Source organism: Pelophylax lessonae (assembly GCF_965119305.1).
Source record: "Pelophylax lessonae genome assembly, chromosome: 6".
NCBI lineage: Eukaryota > Metazoa > Chordata > Amphibia > Anura > Ranidae > Pelophylax > Pelophylax lessonae.
Genome location: NC_138773.1, coordinates 12,211,807 through 12,231,408, shown reverse-complemented (window position 1 = coordinate 12,231,408; position 19,602 = coordinate 12,211,807). Strand labels below are relative to the sequence as shown.

Below are 19,602 nucleotides of genomic sequence, written 5' to 3'. Positions count from 1 at the left end.
TTCCGCTATTCAATAAAAACCTTTGAGGATCAATTGAATTGCGGGATAGTCTGTGTCGGTACGTGTGAGAGAGATCCACCTTTCCAAGTTGTTGGGGTTCATCTCATACTTCTGAAGGTTTGAGGGTGCTGCCTGTTCCATACCCCCCCTACTCCTCATCTAGCCTTTTAGGGGTACAAACAATAGTAATTGGGGCCTAGTGTGGTTGTGTACGTGCGAGATACATACACTTTTTTTGATCATATTTCCTATTCCGCTATTCAATAAAAACCTTTGAGGATCAATTGAATTGCGGGATAGTCTGTGTCGGTACGTGTGAGAGAGATCCACCTTTCCAAGTTGTTGGGGTTCATCTCATACTTCTGAAGGTTTGAGGGTGCTGCCTGTTCCATACTCCCCCTACTCCTCATCTAGCCTTTTAGGGGTACAAACAATAGTAATTGGGGCCTAGTGTGGTTGTGTACGTGTGATATACATACACTTTTTTTGGATCATATTTTCTATTCCGCTATTCAATAAAAACCTTTCTAGGGCAAGATCTTAAATTACAGAAATATGAGGAGACCGTCAAATAAGGGCCGTGGCCTGGGTCGTGGTGCTGCTGGTAGAGCTCCTGTTGCAAGGAGAGGACATGGTCGATCTGTGCCAGCTACACGCACAAGTGAAACACCTTCCTCAAGTGTGAGTAGGCGACAGAACCTGCATCAGTATTTGGTAGGGCATCAAACGCCCCTAGAAGTGATGAGGCCAGAACAAGTTGAGGCGATAGTAGATTGGTTTGCTGCTGACAGTGCCTCCAGTTCCTTCACATTGTCTCCCACCCAGTCTACTGCAGAAAGGTCAGAGTTGGCACCTGCAGCCAATGTCCAACCGTCTTTCACCTCACCCCCTTGCAAATCAGGCCAGCAGTCTGAGCCCCAAGCCATACAGCAGTCTCTTATTCTTTTTGAGGACTCTGTCAGCAGGGTTTCCCAGGGCCATCCACCTAGCCCTGCCCCAGAAGTGGAAGAGATTGAGTGCAGCGATGCCCAACCACTTATTCCTCAAGATGAGTACATGCAAGGATCATCGCAGCACGTCTCCGATGATGACGAAACGCAGGTGCCAACTGCTGCGGCGTTCAGCATTGTGGAGACCGACAAGGAGGGCAGGGGTGAAGACTGGGTGGAAGATGATGTGGAGGACGATGAGGTCCTCGACCCCACATGGAATGAACGTCATGCAGGTGAACTGAGTAGTTTGGAGGAAGAGGCGGTGGTCGCACAGAGCCACCAGCACAGCAGAAGAGGGAGCAGGGTGCAGAAGCGGAGCGGCCGTGCCCTAGACACTACGCCCGCTACTGCCCAACGCAGCAAGGGAACGAGCGCACCAAAGTCAGCTCAAAGGAGTTCTCTAGCGTGGAAGTTCTTTAGAAAATGTGCTGATGACAGGACACGAGTGGTTTGCACCCTGTGCAATCAGAGCTTGAAGCGAGGCATGAACCTTCTCAACCTGAGCACAACCTGCATGATCAGGCATCTAAGTGCAAAGCACGAGCTGCAGTGGAGTACACACCTTCAAAACCAAGAAACGTCTCTGGCTCATCCTGCTTCCTCTTCTGCTGCAGTCTCGGCCGCTCCAGCCACATCTGTAGTGATACCGGCACCTGCCACCCCGCAAACAGACGATCTGTCAGCAACACCACCACCTGGGTCACCAACAACCATCTCCACAATGTCCCGTGGAAGCGTTCAGCTTTCCATCTCCCAAACACTTGAGAGGAAGAGGAAGTACCCCCCTACCCACCCGCGATCCCTGGCCCTGAATGCCAGCATTTCAAAATTATTGGCCTTTGAAATGCTGTCATTCCGTCTGGTGGAGACGCACAGTTTTAAAAACCTTATGTCGGTGGCTGTCCCACAGTACGTCGTGCCCAGCCGCCACTACTTTTCCAGGCAAGCCATCCCTTCCCTGCACAACCAAGTGGGGGAAAAAATCAGGTGTGCACTGCGCAACGCCATCTGTGCCAAGGTCCACCTAACTACGGATACGTGGACCAGTAAGCACGGTCAGGGGCGTTATATCTCCCTAACGGCACACTGGGTAAATGCAGTGGCGGATGGGCCTGAGGCGGATAGCAATTTGGCGCATGTCCTTCCACCACCGAGGATTGCAGGGCGCTTCAGTTTGCCTCCTGTTCCTAACTCCTCCTACTCCGCTTCCTCATCCTCTACCGCCTCCTCATCCGGACAGCGTAACACCTTCACCACCAACTTCAGCACGGCCAGGGGTAAACGACAGCAGGCAGTTTTACAACTTGCCTGTTTGGGGGACAAACCACACACCGCGCAGGAGTTGTGGAGGAGCATGGAACAGCAGACAAATGAGTGGTTGCTGCCAGCGAGCCTCAAGCCCGGCCTGGTGGTGTGCGATAACGGGCGAAATCTCATAGCAGCTCTGGGCCTAGCCGGTTTGACGCACATCCCTTGCCTGGCGCATGTGCTGAATTTGGTGGTGCAGAGGTTCCTTAAAAACTACCCCGATATGTCAGAGCTGCTGCAGAAAGTGCGGGCCGTTTGTGCGCACTTTCGGCGTTCTCACCCTGCTGCTGCTCGCCTGGCAGCGCTGCAGCGTAACTTCGGCCTTCCCGCTCACCGCCTCATATGTGACGTGCCCACAAGGTGGAACTCCACCTTGCACATGCTGGAAAGACTGTGCGAGCAGCAGCAGGCCATAGTGGAGTTTCAGCTGCAGCACGCACGCGTGAGTCGCTCTGCGGAACAGCACCACTTCACCACCAATAACTGGGCCTCCATGCGAGACCTGTGTGCCTTGTTGCGCTGTTTTGAGTACTCCACCAACATGGCCAGTGGCAATGACGCCGTTCTCAGCTTAACTATCCCACTTCTATGCCTCCTTGAAAAAACAATTCGGGCGATGATGGAAGAGGATGTGGCACAGGATGAGGAGGAGGAGGAGGATGAAGAGGTAACATTTCCAAGGCTTTCAGGGCAGTCATTCGCAAGGGGCTCCGAGGGTGGGTTCCTGCACACGCAAACGCCAGGGACGCAATTGTCCAGCAGGGGCACAGTTCTGGAGGATGAGGAGGATGAGGAGGAGGAGGAGCTGGAGGAGGAGATGGAACCATGTTCACAGCAGGGTGGCACCCAGGCCAGCTCATGGCCATCACTGGTGCGTGGCTGGGGGGATACAGAGGACACGGACCATACACCTCCCACAGAGGACAGCCTTTCGTTGCCTCTGGGCAGCCTGGCACACATGAGCGATTACATGCTGCAGTGTCTCCACAACGACCGCCGAGTTGCCCACATTCTAACTTGTGCTGATTACTGGGTGGCCACGCTGCTGGATCCCCGTTACAAGGACAACGTACCGTCCTTAATTCACTCACTGGAGCGCGATCGCAAGATGCGCGAGTACAAGCGCACGCTGGTAGACGCCATGCTGCTGGCATTCCCATCTGACAGCGGGGCCACAGTGGAAGCACAAGGCAGAGGAGGAGGAGGAGGAGGTCGCCAACGCAACCAGGGCACCGCCAGCACCTCAGAAGGCAGGGTTAGCATGGCCGAAATGTGGAAAAGCTTTGTCAGCACGCCACAACAAACAGCAGCACCAGCAGCTCAGATGGAACGTCTTAGCAGGAGGCAGCATTTTACCAACATGGTGGAGCAGTATGTGTGCACACGCCTACATGTAGTGAATGACGGGTCTGCCCCCTTCAACTTCTGGGTCTCCAAATTGGGCACATGGCCTGAGCTTGCCCTTTACGCCTTGGAGGTGCTGGCGTGCCCTGCAGCCAGTGTATTATCTGAACGGGTATTTAGCACGGCTGGGGGCGTTATAACAGACAAGCGCAGCCGCCTGTCCAGAGACAATGTGGACAAGCTCACGTTCATTAAAATGAACCAGGCATGGATCCCACGGGACTTTTCCGTACCTTATGCAGAATAGCAATGGATACCGACCTTACCCACCCATTGTTCCATTTTTGCTCTTTCTCACTCTTTTGGGGTGTACCCTCATTTAAAATTTGTGAAAAGAAGCAGTGTTGGCTACCTCGTCCTCCTCCTCAGGGCCAGATTAATGTAGGGTCTATTGGAGCTGCAGCTCCAGGCCCCTACCTTTTATATAGGCCCCGGGTTGGCCATATTCACTGTTACCGCTCTTCTGTCACTTGTAAACACAGAAGTCTGGCTTCTATGCTCGCTCCCCAGGCAGCACCCTCAGAACCTCCCCACACAGCGTGAAGGCCGGACAAGGAGGGACAGTTGGCGATGCATGGATGTGTTTATGGGCTTCAGAGACAGCATCCCATGTTGAATTAGGCATGCATGGCTGCACCCTTCCTCCTCTGGGTGCATGGCAAGGCACGGCCCTAAGGCCCTTCAAAATCCTCAGCACCAAGCCCATGATGCTGTTAATCCGGCCCTGGTCCTCCTCCACCGCCGCTTCCACCTACACCGCCCATAGGTGTGCGCAGCCTATTGCATTAAGGTGTGCACCCCAAAGTTGAAATACACATGCATGTGTTTGCCAGCAGGGAGAGTAATGTATCGGGGCCATGTACCTGTAGGCAAGGAGAAATAGAGCAGAGCAGGTCCCAGGGAGATCTTTCCCATCTCCTCACTGGCAATGCTATGTGCCCTAGGTGATTAGGGTGTGCCCAGGCACACCCAGCACACCCTGTGCGCACGCCTATGTCACCGCCACATCCACCACCACCTCAACCTCCCTCCTACTCCATATGGGCCTCGTCCTTCAGAGATGAAGAAGAACATTGTTTTATTTTTCTGTTTTTTTTTGTTGTTTTAAGTTATTTCCCTATCCACATTTGTTTGCAGAGCACTTGCCATGCTCTTAATTACGTTTTGCTGCCATTTGCAGCACTCTAGCCCTTTCCTTTGGTGTTTTAGAGCCATTTTAGTGCCTTAAAGTTCGGGTCCCCATTGACTTCAATGGGGTTCGGTGTCCGGGAAAAGTTCGGTAAAAGTCCGGGACACGGACCCGGACTTTTTTTTAAAGTTCGGCCGAACCCGTCGAACACGGACATCTAGGTGTCCGCTCAACCCTAACAACAATCAGTCGTATACTGCACATGTCAGGATGGCAGGTGGAGTCTGACTAATAGAGAATCCTCTCACTTGATGAAAGGCCGCGGTAGCAGAGCTGGATGCCAGATGGACACTAAGGTTAGGACTCTGATAAGGACACAGGTTCACCTGAGGTGCAGAGTCTAAGTGTTAGCTGGTTTTCACCAGAGCCCCTAGTGGTGGGGATGGACTATGCTGCAAGCTAGCACCAGGTCGTGGCCCCCAGGATCACCCAGCCAGGCAGAGTGCAGGTTCCGGTCCAGAAGCGGAGAAGCAGACAAGGGATAACCAAAAGAGTAGTCAGACAAGCCAAAGGTCAGGGCGGGCAGCAAGTAGCAAGGTCAAGAGGAAGCCGGGTCAAACAATCATGAACAGCAGGTACACAGGAACACAGGATCACAAGGAAGAGCTGAAGATAACACAGCAATTACCTGGAGTGACTGCTGTGTTTAAATAGGCCATTTTGGCACCAAATTAGTAGCCTCAAACTATTCTAAGATAGCCTTGAACTATTCTGAGGTAGCCTCGAGCTATTGCAAGGTAGCCTTGAGCTATTCAAGGCACCTCTTCGTACGTGCATGCGCATAGGCAATCGCCGGTTTGCATGCGCCAGTGCGCCTGCGCATGGCAGTGGATCCCTGACAGCACAAATCTGGCCTTTATGGAAGAGTGGCAAGAAGAAAGCCATTTCTTAAAGTTATCCATAAAAAGTGTCATTTAAAGTTTGCCACAAGCCACCTGGGAGACACCAAACATGTGGAAGAAGGGGCTCTGCTCAGATGAAACCAAAATCAAACTTTTTGGCAACAATGCAAAACGTTATGTTTGGCGTAAAAGCAACACAGCTCATCACCCTGAACACACCATCCCCACTGTCATACATGGTGGTGGCAGCATCATGGTTTGGGCCTGCTTTTCTTCAGCAGGGACAGGGAAGATGGTTAAAATTGATGGGAAGATGGATGGAGCCAAATACAGGACCATTCTGGAAGAAAACCTGATGGAGTCTGCAAAAGACCTGAGACTGGGACGGAGATTTGTCTTCCAACAAGACAATGATCCAAAACATAAAGCAAAATCTACAATGGAATGGTTCACAAATAAACATATCCAGGTGTTAGAATGGCCAAGTCAAAGTCCAGACCTGAATCCAATCGAGAATCTGTGGGAAGAACTGAAAACTGCTTTTCACAAACGCTCTCCATCCAACCTCACTGAGCTCGAGCTGTTTTGCAAGGAGGAATGGGCAAAAATTTCAGTCTCTCGATGTGCAAAACTGATAGAGACATACCCCAAGCGACTTACAGCTGTAATCGCAGCAAAAGGTGGCGCTACAAAGTATTAACTTAAGGGGGCTGAATAATTTTGCACGGCCAATTTTTCCGTTTTTTATTTGTTAAAAAAGTTTGAAATATCCAATAAATTTCGTTCCACTTCATGATTGTGTCCCACTTGTTGCTGATTCTTCACAAAAAATTACAGTTTTATATCTTTATGTTTGAAGCCTGAAATGTGGCAAAAGGTCGAAAAGTTCAAGGGGGCCGAATACTTTCACAAGGCACTGTATATATATATATATATATATATATATATATATATATATATACACAGACACACACACATATATATATATATATATATACACACACACACATATATATATATATATACACAGACACACACACATATATATATATATATACACAGACACACACACATATATATATATATATACACAGACACACACATATATATATATATATACACAGACACACACATATATATATATATATACACACGCACACACAGGTTCTTGTTAGAAAATTTGAATATCATCAAAAAGTTAATTTATTTCAGTAATTCAATTCAAAAAGTGAAACTCGTATATTTTATATAGATGCGTTACACACAGAGTGAGAGATTTCAAGCATTTCTTTCTTTTAATTTTGATGATTATGGCTTACAGCGAGTGACACCCCAAAATTCTGTATCTCAGAAAATTAGAATATTACATAAGACCAATAAAATAAAAAAAAAGATTTTTAACCACTTAAGGACCGCCCTCCGCAGTTATACTGCAGCAGGCAGCCGCTCCTGCGCAAACTGACGTCGGTCGCGCGCCTGCAGCTAGGGGGCGAGCGCATGCCGCTGCCGGAGTGCTTCCGCCCCCACTCGGCAGTGGGGACTTCTATGCACGGGGCAGGCGGCTCCGATTGCTGCCTGACACCCGCGATCGCTCCCCGCTGAGAGAGAAGGACGGTCGGATGTTGTAAACACAGCTGACCGTTCTTCTCTCTGGAATGATTACAGAACACCTGTGATCCTTCTATATATGATAACAGGTCTCTATGGTCATTTCACAAGCCCCGCCCCCCCACAGTTAGAATCACTCCCCTAGGTACACATTTAACCCATTGATCACCTACAGTGCTAACTCCTTCCCTGCCAGTGTCATTTTTACAGTAACAGTGCATATTTTTAGCACTGATTACTGTAGTAATGTCACTGGTCCCCCCAAAAGTGTCAAAAATGTCAGGTCTCTATGGTCATTTCACAAGCCCATCTCCCTCACAGTTAGAAAACACCCCCTAGGCTCACATTTAACCCTTTAATTGCCCCTGAGGTTAACCCCTTTCCTGCCAGTGTCATTATTACAGTAACAGTGCATATTTTTAGCACTGATTACTGTAGTAATTTCACTGGTCCCCAATAAAGTGTCAAAAATGTCAGTCAGGGGTCCAATCTGTCCGCCGCAATGTCGCAGTCCCGCTAAAAATCACAGATCGCCGCCATAATTAGTAAAAAAAAAAAATGCGATTTTTTTTTTTTTTTACCAAAAATATGTAGCAGAAAAAAAATTGGCCTAAAAGAATGACATTTTTTTCTTTTTTTTTGGGGGGGGGGGGGGGGAGCAAAATGTGAATTTTTATTTTTTTTCAGAATTGTCGCTCTTTCTGTGTTTATAGCGCAAAAAATAAAAATCGGACAGGTGATCAAATACCACCAAAAGAAAGCTCTATTTGTGGGAAAAAAAAGGACGTCAATTTTGTTTGGGTACAGCGTCACACGACCACGCAATTGTTCGTTAAAATAATGCAGTGCCGAATCGCAAAATAGGGCCTGGTCATTAAGGGAGAAAACCATCCGGTCCAGAAGTGGTTAATACAGAAATGTTGGCTTAGTGAAAAGTCTGTCCATGTACAGTATAGGATGCACTCAATACTTAGTCTGGGCTCCTTTTGCATGAATTCCTGCATAAATGCAGCGTGGCATGGAGGCGATCAGCCTGTGGCACTGCTGATAGTCATGTAGCACTGCCCCTTTGAGGGCTGCTGGATATTGAACTCTCGGGTCCCCCTGGTTTACCGTTAGCAACTCTGGAATTCACAATTTAACACTTTACTTCTTGGCTCAGTCAATGACCAGTCCAGGGGTTTGTAGTTGTTTTTGGAGTTTTATTTTAAAAGGGAATAATGGGATACTCCAAATTAACTATTCACAAGATATGAAGACTCCTGTCTGATGATGCAGACAGGCTGCTGATTCATCCTGCCACTAGGTGAATTTGGATTAAGTCTCTATCCAGAAGACTTAAACTAATTCTCTTCAGGATACTCTCCTAGTATCCCCTTTCACTTGACATACAGAAACCTGTCCTCTGACTATCCTATGCTGGGGTGGCCCCCCTCAGGTCAGGCCCCTTGACACAATTCCCTGTACTCACAATACTGTTTTTCGAGGGTCTCCAGTGTCTCTCCCCCTCTAGGCAGTTCTTCTGGACTGTTCAGTTTGGTTCCTTTGATCCCCAAGCCAACCGCCTGCGACCACGTGTCAATACTACAGAGGAGGAGGCAGCCACCACCCTCCCTCCGGGACTCTGCTCACCAGCCAAAGACCCTGCAGCACATGTGCTTCTGGCTTTTATACAGTATCCCATAATGCACTGAGACAGCCAGTCTCCGCCGAACACCGAGACTGTATCAAAGCCTGTGTACCCATTGGTCAAGTTTCCTCCCACTGTCCAACATGCCTCCCTATTGGACCAGTGTGAAACACTATCTAGACCCAATGAATCACATACTGAGCAGACCTCACTCACAGATCCTGCTCTCTGGTAGGCAGAAAGCAATATAGATTTACCTGCGGCTCTTCTGATAGGCAGACATGACTCAAAACTATCCTCTCTCACCAGCACCTACCTAGGGACTCGCTCAGGAAGGATGTGCTTTATCTTCTTCTCAGTTATATGAGGATAAGCCTCATTTTGCTTCCCTCTTAAGACTGGGGAAGTCTGATAGTCTGGAACCAGAAGAAAAAGAAAGAAGGGGCGCACCAACCTATTGTATTATCCCAAAAAACATATTTTAATATAGAAAAGGGTAAGTATTATACTCACAATTATACAATTGAATAAAAGCTCATCACAAAGTACAACATCAAGATTCCTCGCATAGTATGGATGTGACGTTCAGTCCAGAGTCCATCAAAGAGCAGGAGGTGAAGATCCAATTGGTTGACACGTTTCGAGGTTCAACCTCTTCCTCAGAGCCATGGGGGTTCAACCACTTCATCAGAGCCATGGGGGGTCAACCTCTTCCTCAGAGCCATGGGGGTTCAACCTCTTCCTCAGAGCCATGGGGGTTCAACCTCTTCCTCAGAGCCATGGGGGGTCAACCTCTTCCTCAGAGCCATGGGGGGTCAACCTCTTCCTCAGAGCCATGGGGGTTCAACCTCTTCCTTAGAGGCATGGGGGTTCAACCTCTTCCTCAGAGCCATGGGGGTTCAACCTCTTCCTCAGAGCCATGGGGGGTCAACCTCTTCCTCAGAGCCATGGGGGGTCAACCTCTTCCTCAGAGCCACGGGGGTTCAACCTCTTCCTTAGAGGCATGGGGGTTCAACCTCTTCCTCAGAGCCATGGGGGTTCAACCTCTTCCTCAGAGCCATGGGGGTTCAACCACTTCATCAGAGCCATGGGGGGTCAACCTCTTCCTCAGAGCCATGGGGGTTCAACCTCTTCCTCAGAGCCATGGGGGTTCAACCTCTTCCTCAGAGCCATGGGGGGTCAACCTCTTCCTCAGAGCCATGGGGGGTCAACCTCTTCCTCAGAGCCATGGGGGTTCAACCTCTTCCTTAGAGGCATGGGGGTTCAACCTCTTCCTCAGAGCCATGGGGGTTCAACCTCTTCCTCAGAGCCATGGGGGGTCAACCTCTTCCTCAGAGCCATGGGGGGTCAACCTCTTCCTCAGAGCCACGGGGGTTCAACCTCTTCCTTAGAGGCATGGGGGTTCAACCTCTTCCTCAGAGCCATGGGGGTTCAACCTCTTCCTCAGAGCCATGGGTGTTCAACCTCTTCCTTAGAGGCACTGCTGAGGTGTTATAGAAGCCCAGTTGCTTTGATAGCAGCCTTCAGCTGGTCTGCATTGTTATTATTATTATTTCAGGTACTTATATAGCGCTGTCAATTTACGCAGCGCTTTACATATACATTGTACATTCACATCAGTCCCTGCCCTCAAGGAGCTTACAATCTAAGGTCCCTAACTAATATATTTGTTGGGTCTGGTGTCTCTCATTTTCCTCTTGACAATCCCCCACAGATTCTCTATGGGGTTTAGGTTAGGCGAGTTTGCTGGCCAATCAAGTACAGTGATACCATGATCATGTGACCAGGTATTGGTAGGTTTGGCAGTGTGGGCGGTGCCAAGTCCTGCTGGAAAATGAAATCAGCATCTCCATAAAGTTGGTCAGCAGAGGGAAGCATGAAGAGCTCTAGAATTTCCTCCTAGAGGGCTGAGCTGACTTTGGTGGACCAACACCAGCAGATGACTCCCCAAATCATCACTGACTGTGGAAACTTCACATTGGACCTCATGCAACTTGGATTCTGTGCCTCTCCACTCTTCCTGCTTGAGGGCTGCGCTGATCCGGGGATCCAGGTAATACCCAGGTATTTCATTTACTTTCTGAATATCATGACATGACGATTTTAATGAGCAATGGTCAACGCAATATTTACATTGGTTACTTGGTTGTGAGAATGAGACGTAACACGGTTTTGTTATTTTTCTAATGTTTACCTTTTCTATTCTTTGTAATACCGAAACTATGATAAAATCTCTGCTAGAGGTGAGTGAGACCTGTTTGTTTGTGTTACCTCTTCTGTATGAACAACCTGCTGTTACTGTTTGGAGATCTTACTGATCTGTCTAACAAATAGCTGGGAGATTCATACGCTTAACCACTTGCTGGCCGAAATCATGTACATATACTGCGAGGCAGTGGCTCTTCTGTGCGAAATCACAAACGGATATGTCACCTCGTGCTTCACCGCCAGCGATCTGCTCCTGCCGTGATTGGACACAGTGGGAACCAATCAGCAGGACCGGTGGACCCGATGTCTGCCGTTGTAACGTTAAAAAACCCTACCTCGTGAAAATTCCCTACCCTCGTCACTTCCTGTTCACATACGTCATTGAACAGCTGAGCAGCTTACCACTGCGCATGCTCACAGCTCCGGAGGGTAGCACCTACGTCATAGAACAGCTGAGCAGCTTACCACTGCGCATGCTCACAGCTCCGGAGGGTAGCTCCTACGTCATAGAACAGCTGAGCAGCTTACCATTGCGCATGCTCACAGCTCCGGAGGGTAGCACCTACGTCATGGAACAGCTGAACAGCTTACCATTGCGCATGCTCACAGTTCCGGAGGGTAGCACCTACGTCATGGAACAGCTGAGCAGCTTACCATTGCGCATGCTCACAGCTCCGGAGGGTAGCACCTACGTCATGGAACAGCTGAGCAGCTTACCATTGCACATGCTCACAGCTCCAGGGGGTAGCACCTACGTCATGGAACAGCTAAGCAGCTTACCATTGCGCATGCTCACAGCTCCGGAGGGTAGCACCTACGTCATGGAACAGCTGAGCAGCTTACCAGAGCGCATGCTCACAGCTCCGGAGGGTAGCACCTACGTCATGGAACAGCTGAACAGCTTACCATTGCGCATGCTCACAGTTCCGGAGGGTAGCACCTACGTCATGGAACAGCTGAGCAGCTTACCATTGCGCATGCTCACAGCTCCGGAGGGTAGCACCTACATCATGGAACAGCTGAGCAGCTTACCATTGCACATGCTCACAGCTCCAGGGGGTAGCACCTACGTCATGGAACAGCTAAGCAGATTACCATTGCGCATGCTCACAGCTCCGGAGGGTAGCACCTACGTCATGGAACAGCTGAGCAGCTTACCAGAGCGCATGCTCACAGCTCTGGAGGGTAGCACCTACGTCATGGAACAGCTGAGCAGCTTACCATTGCGCATGCTCACAGCTCCGGAGGGTAGCACCTACGTCATGGAATAGCTGAGCAGCTTACCAGAGCGCATGCTCACAGCTCTGGAGGGTAGCACCTACGTCATGGAACAGCTGAGCAGCTTACCATTGCGCATGCTCACAGCTCCGGAGGGTAGCACCTACGTCATGGAACAGCTGAGCAGCTTACCATTGCGCATGCTCACAGCTCCAGGGGGTAGCACCTACGTCATGGAACAGCTGAGCAGCTTACCATTGCGCATGCTCACAGCTCCGGAGGGTAGGGAATTTTCACGGGGTAGGGTTTTGTAATGTTACACCGCATCAGCTGTTGCCGCGGGTAGATTATATCATCTCCGCTGCAACATTAAATCATCTCCGCTCCTACCCCTGTGACTTCCCTGATCTCGGCTCCGTGATTTATATTTTCATAGACCCACCGCCTCTTTTACATTTAGTAGCCGAGAAATGTAATTTCCTTTATTGGGGAGGGAGGGGTTAAGTGTGTCCCTAGGGGCGTGCTTTTTACTGTGATTGGCTGTGGCTACTATTGTAGGAACAGTGATCAACGGTCCTACATAGTAGAACCGTATGATCACTGTTTCTACACAGGGGAGAATAACAGGCGGCTTGTTTACATTAGCCGCCTGACTTTCTCCCTCTGCACCGACGATCGGCGAGTGACCGGCGGACATCGGGTCCGCCGGTCACACGCACTGACTTCCCTGTGAATGAGCCGCAGCGGGCGTGTGCTCACAAGGAAGTGACAGGCAAGTGACGTATATATATATGTCACTTTGCCTGGCTGGGGCTGACCGCCGCAGTATATAGTCGTGCGGCGGTCGGCAACCGGTTAAACAATAAAAAAAAAAAAAAAAAAACATTTTATGTAGCGCCCTCCTTGGTAGGTGCTAGAGAGAAAGTACAGTGTTGAATCCTATCTACTTACCAGAAGGACTGCAGGTAAATCGGGTCAAGTGGTTAATGATTGGCGGGTGTCCATGTCCATCACCCACTTTGTTTGTATCAGCCAGGTTTTTCTTTGCTTCTCTATCTTGTTTTTGCGTGTTTTGTACAAATTTGAAAAAAAACTCAAGAAAAATATTTAAAAAAAAATTACAAAACAATGTTGTGTTGAGCATATAAATACCAAACACGTCAAGAAAACTGTGCATGCCCGTGAAATGGCGACAAAGTACGATACCTCAAATTATTTATATGTGACACTTTAACCACTTCCAGAAGGTTTTACCCCCTTAATGACCAGGCCATTTTTTGCGATTCGGCACTGCGTTGCTTTAACTGACAATTGCGCGGTTGTTTGACGCTGTGAAAAAAGAGAGTGTGGGGTAGGCGCTCCTCTCCAATATGTAAGTATTTCAAGTATATAAGTGTCCACCTCTGTGTTATGTGATAACAATATATAATAAAATGTTGTGTAATCTCAGGAGATGAAAATAGCATAAAACTAAAAATCCATAAATATAAACATCTATTATAAGGTGTCTTGCTTGAAGGAAATAAATTATCAAAGAAATCCTAGTATAAAACAATGGCGAACTTAGTGTTTCCCTGCTGCCACTAGAGGGAGTGTGTGCAGCTTGGAAAGGATAGCTGTGCTGGATACAATAATTAAATAAATATACAAACGGTGCTAGTAAAGTGCAAATACCAACGTGCAACAAGGTGAAAATAGTGATGAATGTGATATGAGCAAAAATATTAAAAGGTCCAAAAAATATTTTTTCAAAACTGCAAAGTCCGTTAACCACTTAAGCCCCGGAAGATTTTACCCCCTTCCTGACCAGGGCCTATTTTGCGGACAATTGCACGGTCGTGCGACGCTGTACCTAAACGAATTTGACGTCCTTTTTTTCCCACAAACAGAGCTTTCTTTTGGTGGTATTTGATCACCTGTGCGATTTTTTGATCATGCGCTATAAACAAAAAAAGCGACAATTTTGCAAAAATAACAATATTTTTCACATTTTTTTATATGAAATTCCCCCCCCCAAAAAATGTAAAAATCAAAAATGTTTTAACATTTTCAGCCAATTTGTTTTATGCTACCTATGTTTGGTAAAAAAAATTGCAAAAAGCGTATTTTGATTGGTTTGCGCAAAAGTTATCGCGTTTACTAACTAAGGGAAAGATTTTTGTCATTTTTGTTGTTTTTTTTTTTTAACGCGTAATGGCGGCGATCTGCGATTTATTTTGCGGGACTGTGACATTGTGGCGGACAGATCGGACCCTTGACTGACATTTTTGACACTTTTGGGGGTACCAGTGACATTACTGCAGTAATCAGTGCTATACATATGCACTGTTACTGTAAAATGACACTGGTAGTGAAGGGGTTAACTTTTTTTGAGAGGGAGGGGCTGTGTGTGTCCCTAGGGGCGTGATTCTAACTGTGATTGGCTGTGGCTTGAGGTGTACGAACAGTGATCAACGGTCCTACATAGTAGGACCGTATGATCACTATTCCTACACAGGGGAGAATGACAGGCGGCTTGTTTATATCAGCCGCCTGCCTTTCTCCCGCTGTCACGGACGATCGTGAGTGAGCGGCTGACATCGGGTCCGCCGCTCACACGCGCGGGGGGGTCCGTGATCGCGCGCTCGCTCCCCAGAGCCTCACAGGCTAGCGACGTACCGGTACATCACTTTGCCTGTGGGGGGCTGACCGCCGCAGTATATGTACTTGCGGCGGTCGGCAAGTGGTTAAAGCGATAGTAAACTCTGACAAAAAAAAAAAACTCTGCAAGACAAAGGCATAATGAGCTAGTATGCATCGCATACTAGCTCATTATGAATTACTTACCTTAGAACGAAGCCCTGACACGGACCCCCGGAGACCGCTGTGGGAGCGGACATGATCCCACGGCATCTCTGTCGCGCGGGAGTAATTTTCTGGCAATTCCCGACAAGAAACTCTGAAGGCCCCCCGGACCTTCAGAGCGCATGCGCCGCACTCATCAGCGGCTGCATGCAGTGGTAATATCTCCTAAACCGTGCCGGTTTCGGAGATATTAATTGTACCGACAGGTGAGCCTTATTATAGGCTTACCTGTAGTTAAAAGTCAAAAAAAGCGGTATACTACCGCTTTAAGTGTCCCAATATTTTCAAATATTGGGATACTTAAATGGCCAAAAAAAATGACTTGTGCCTTCTTCCTTGCTAGTGCTCTGGTGGGTACACACACACAAACGCTCTCTCCCCCTATGTGAATGTACTCACCGGAGCTCCTCACCCCAACAGGGGTATAAAGCCTGGTATATATCCGGTGAAGGGTCTCCTCTCTTTAATCTGGGTGCTATATTTTACTGCGGTTCCCCCATGGAAAGACAAGAGAAACTCCCTTGGTGTAGTATACCAAGAATTGTATTTCAAATTGTAAATTTCCACTTACGGTTGTGTAATCTTCTATCCGGTACCGCCGTGCACTGCGGATGTCCGGATCCGTGTGGTTCACGGTACTCTAACCAACAAGTGTGGAGGTCTGTGCGGAGGTGGGACGCTGTACCCAAATAAAATTGATGTCCTTTCTTCACAGACAGAGCTTTCTTTTGGTGGTATTTGATCACCTGTGCGATTTTTTATTTTTTGTGCTATATACAAAAAAATAGCGACAATTTTTAAAAAAAATAATATTTTCTACTTTCTGCTATAAAACATTCCCAAAAAAAAAAATGTTAAAAATCCAATTTTTTTTTTATCAGTTTAGGCCAATTTGTATTCTGCTACATATTTTTGGTAAAAAAAAAAAAAAAAAAAAAAAATCCCAAAAAGCGTATAATAATTGGTTTGTGAAAAAGTTATAGCGTTTACAAACTACGGGATAGATTTATTTATTTATTATTAGTAATGGCGGCGATCAGCAATTTTTATCGGGACTGCGACATTGTGGTGGACAAATCTGACATGGGATTGACACTTTTTGGGGACTGGTGACATTAATACAGTGATCAGTGCTAAATATTATGCACTGTTACTGTATAAATTACACTGGCAGGGAAGGGAAGGGGTTAACACTGGGGGGGGGGTGATCAAGGGGTTAAATGTGTTCCCTAGATGTGCTTACTAACTGTGTGGGGGGATAGATTGAACAGAGGCAGAGAGAGATCTGTGATTCGGCTTAGCTGAGACACACGATCTTTCCCTGCCTCTCTGACAGGAGAGCCGTCTTGCAGTGTTAATGTAGAACCCTCCTAGATAGGTGCTAGGTAAACTATAGTTTGCTCCATCTGCTTATCAGGGGAGCCTGATCAGTAGTTTTGCCTGTTGCATGTGTCCAGGGTGTGATTCATCTGGCCTGAGGGAGTGCCCCCACTGTATCCAATAGGGGGGGGGCTGTTGGACAGTGGAGGAAACCCAGCACAGGCTTTTATGACTATCCCAGAGGGTTGGCACAAACAGTGCTGCATCCTGGGATATGTTATAAAAGCCACGGGCACATGTGACAGGGTGTCTTTGGGCGGGAAGCCAGGTCCCAGGAGAAGGGTGACGGCTGTCTCTCCTCCTGTTGCTGAGGAAGGCGGTCACAGGCGGTCGGCCTTGTGGACCAGAAGTGTGGTGCTGAGCCAGGAGGTCCTGTGGAGACTGACAGTGGAGCAAGTGGCAGAGCGACCTGAGGAAAAACAGTGTCCGTGAGTACCAGGGAGCTTGCCAGGGGTCTGCCCAGGCAGGGGACCACTCCAGTGAGAGTCAGTGGACAGGAGTTCAGCACATTCAGTCAGTGAGAAAGGGGGTGCCAAGTAAGACCCTAAAGAGTAATCAAAGTGAGAGTCCATATTCTTTATCTTCACTTCAGTGGCAAGGTGAAGCAGCGGCCTTGCCACATTCTGCAGTCAGTTATCCTCAGGAATTGTGCAAAGTTCAAGTTGGAGTATCCCACTCATCCCTTCTCCTATCCCAGTTCTAAAATAAAACACAAAAAACCAACATCACCTGAGCTGTTCATTGTCTGAGCCAAGTGTTAAAGTGACAAGTTTCTACAGACTGTTGCTACGGGTAACCCAGGGGAATCAAATCTCAGCAGCACCCTAGGGGGGCAGTGCTACATTTACATACCAGTTGGCCCTCCTGTCAGTTTCTCTGAAGATTGCGGGAGGCCGGCGGCGATTGAGCCCTCTCCTCCCGCAGTCTGCCTCCCGCTGTGTCTAATCACAGCGGGAGCACGGCTCCGGTGGCGCGCGCCGCCTGCACATCATCATGTAGATTATGTGCAGCCGAGCTGCCCTGCCGCAGTAAATCTGCGTGGGGCGGTCGGCAAGTGGTTAAAATCCTTTACAGGTCATCATTGTAGAGTTAATATTAAATTATGGCTCTGGAATTATTGTTCTTGCTATGATTTTCTCGGTATTATCTCAGATGTGTGCTGCTATTGTTGTTTACATAGACATGCAAGAGCTAGGGAAGGGGTGCTTTTAATTTTTTTTATAATTTTTTTAAATTTTGTTAAAAATCTTTTTTTTTTTTTTACACTTTTTTTTTTTTTACAGAACTTTATTGCTATTACAAAGAGACAAGAAAAAAAACCCTTCTTACTACAATTAAAAAAGTGATTGGTTTGCTGTAGAGCTGCCCAGACAGGAGCTGACTGGCAACTTACGGCCCAGGGGCAAATACAAACCAGAGGCCCAGAGGCGTAACTAGAGCCTTCAGGGCCCCGATGCAAGAAACCATGAAGGGCCCCCCCAGATCCCTGGCCGGGGCCCTTCCCTTCAAGCCCAGGGCTCTTCCCACTAATCCTGGGGCTCTTTATTCTCGTTGCATGGCCTTTTATTACGGTCCCGCAGCAGGATCCTTTCACAAGTTCTGCAGTGGGCTCCCTTCCTGCAATCTTGGGGCCTCCCCACAGTGGTGCAATGCCAGGGCCCGGTCGCAAGTGTGACTTTTGCAATCCTGGAAGTTCACCCACTGGTTTGCTAATGGGCCCCCTGGAGCATGGGGCCCGGTAGCAATCGCAACCCCTGTAGTTACGCCCCTGCAGAGGCCCATAGTGCAGCGACTTTGCCCCCTCCCACTCTCCCTCTTTCTGGTCTCCTCCTGACCCCATTCCAGGCTGAAGCTCCATTCCAGGTACTCTCTACTCACCGTCCAAAACCATGTTCCCGACCTGGCCAACAGGGGGCAGTTGTGGAGAGCTGGGACACCTCGGTCGGGGGTAGTCAGGGGAGGAAAGTCTCCAGTGGGGCACAGAACCAGCCTCTGCTCAGACACAGCTTACACCATCCATGCTGTGGGGGGGGGGGGGGTCCCCATCAGTGTTTTCCCTTACACATTGTCTTTATCCTGCACTCAATGGGTCAGCAGTGGGGATTTTTTACTTCTCTTCACCAGGAATACTTTAGGCATGTCTGTAGCAGAGGCAGTGCAGCCTTTTTATGGGGCATCAAAGCAGCCCGGGGGGCAATTTCCCCCCCTGCCCCCTGACCCAGTCCTCCCCTGAGCCCAGATCACAGCAGATTTCCGGCTGTAAAAATGATACCAGCTGGAGCCTTTGGCTTATTATAACCACTTGAATCCAGGACTTTTTACAGATTCAGGGTAGTAAGTGGTTAATAACCTTTACTCTGTTTGCTGTAGGCTGAAAGTGTCTCCTCCTCCCTGCTAATCTTTTATTGGAACATGAAACAGAAAGTAAATGCAAAGTCCTTTCTACCGAAGTCCTAACACGGAAAAGAGAAAAAAAAAAATACCCACAAAATAATAATAACTATCAGCAATGGATATTAGACAGTTGAAGGACAACATCAGGAACTTCAGCCTGGATGATGGAGATCTGGGCAATCAGGGTTATACAAGAGTCCTACTACAACTATTCGGCTACGCTGGCCATGGAAAGTCTTCCTTCATCAACTCCTGTAAGTACGTCCTGGAAGAAGGTGAGAACTTCACAGAATACGCCGAGGCCAAAGAAAAACAAGGAGGATTAACCATGATAAGAAATGCCTATCCGCTCACCGACCGGATTACTATGATAGACAACAGAGGGTGTAGCACAATGAATGATTTTGAAAGAGCTGAAGTGTATGCCCAGCTGGGTGAGTAACATTCAGAGATCCCCAAAGGCTATAGGACTATATACTATAGGACTGGCAAACTAATGCAGCGCTACCCCCTAAGGAGCCGCTGAGTTTTGGGTCCCCCTACAGTCTGCACAGCCAGGCAACACACAATTTCCAACTTGCATCC

General features: G+C 48.3%; 1 protein-coding gene across 1 annotated transcript in view; it reads left to right on the top strand.

Moving 5' to 3' along the window:
- LOC309558406 (uncharacterized protein) overlaps window positions 1–19,080 on the top strand; it is a gene marked incomplete at both ends in the record, with an annotated part of 107,411 nt that extends 88,331 nt beyond the window's left edge. Inside the window, one exon of the mRNA XM_082261480.1 lies at window positions 18,994–19,080. Coding sequence (XP_082117606.1) covers window positions 18,994–19,080 — 87 coding nt within the window. The remainder of the gene's footprint in view (window positions 1–18,993) is intronic.
- Window positions 19,081–19,602: the final 522 nt, after the last annotated feature.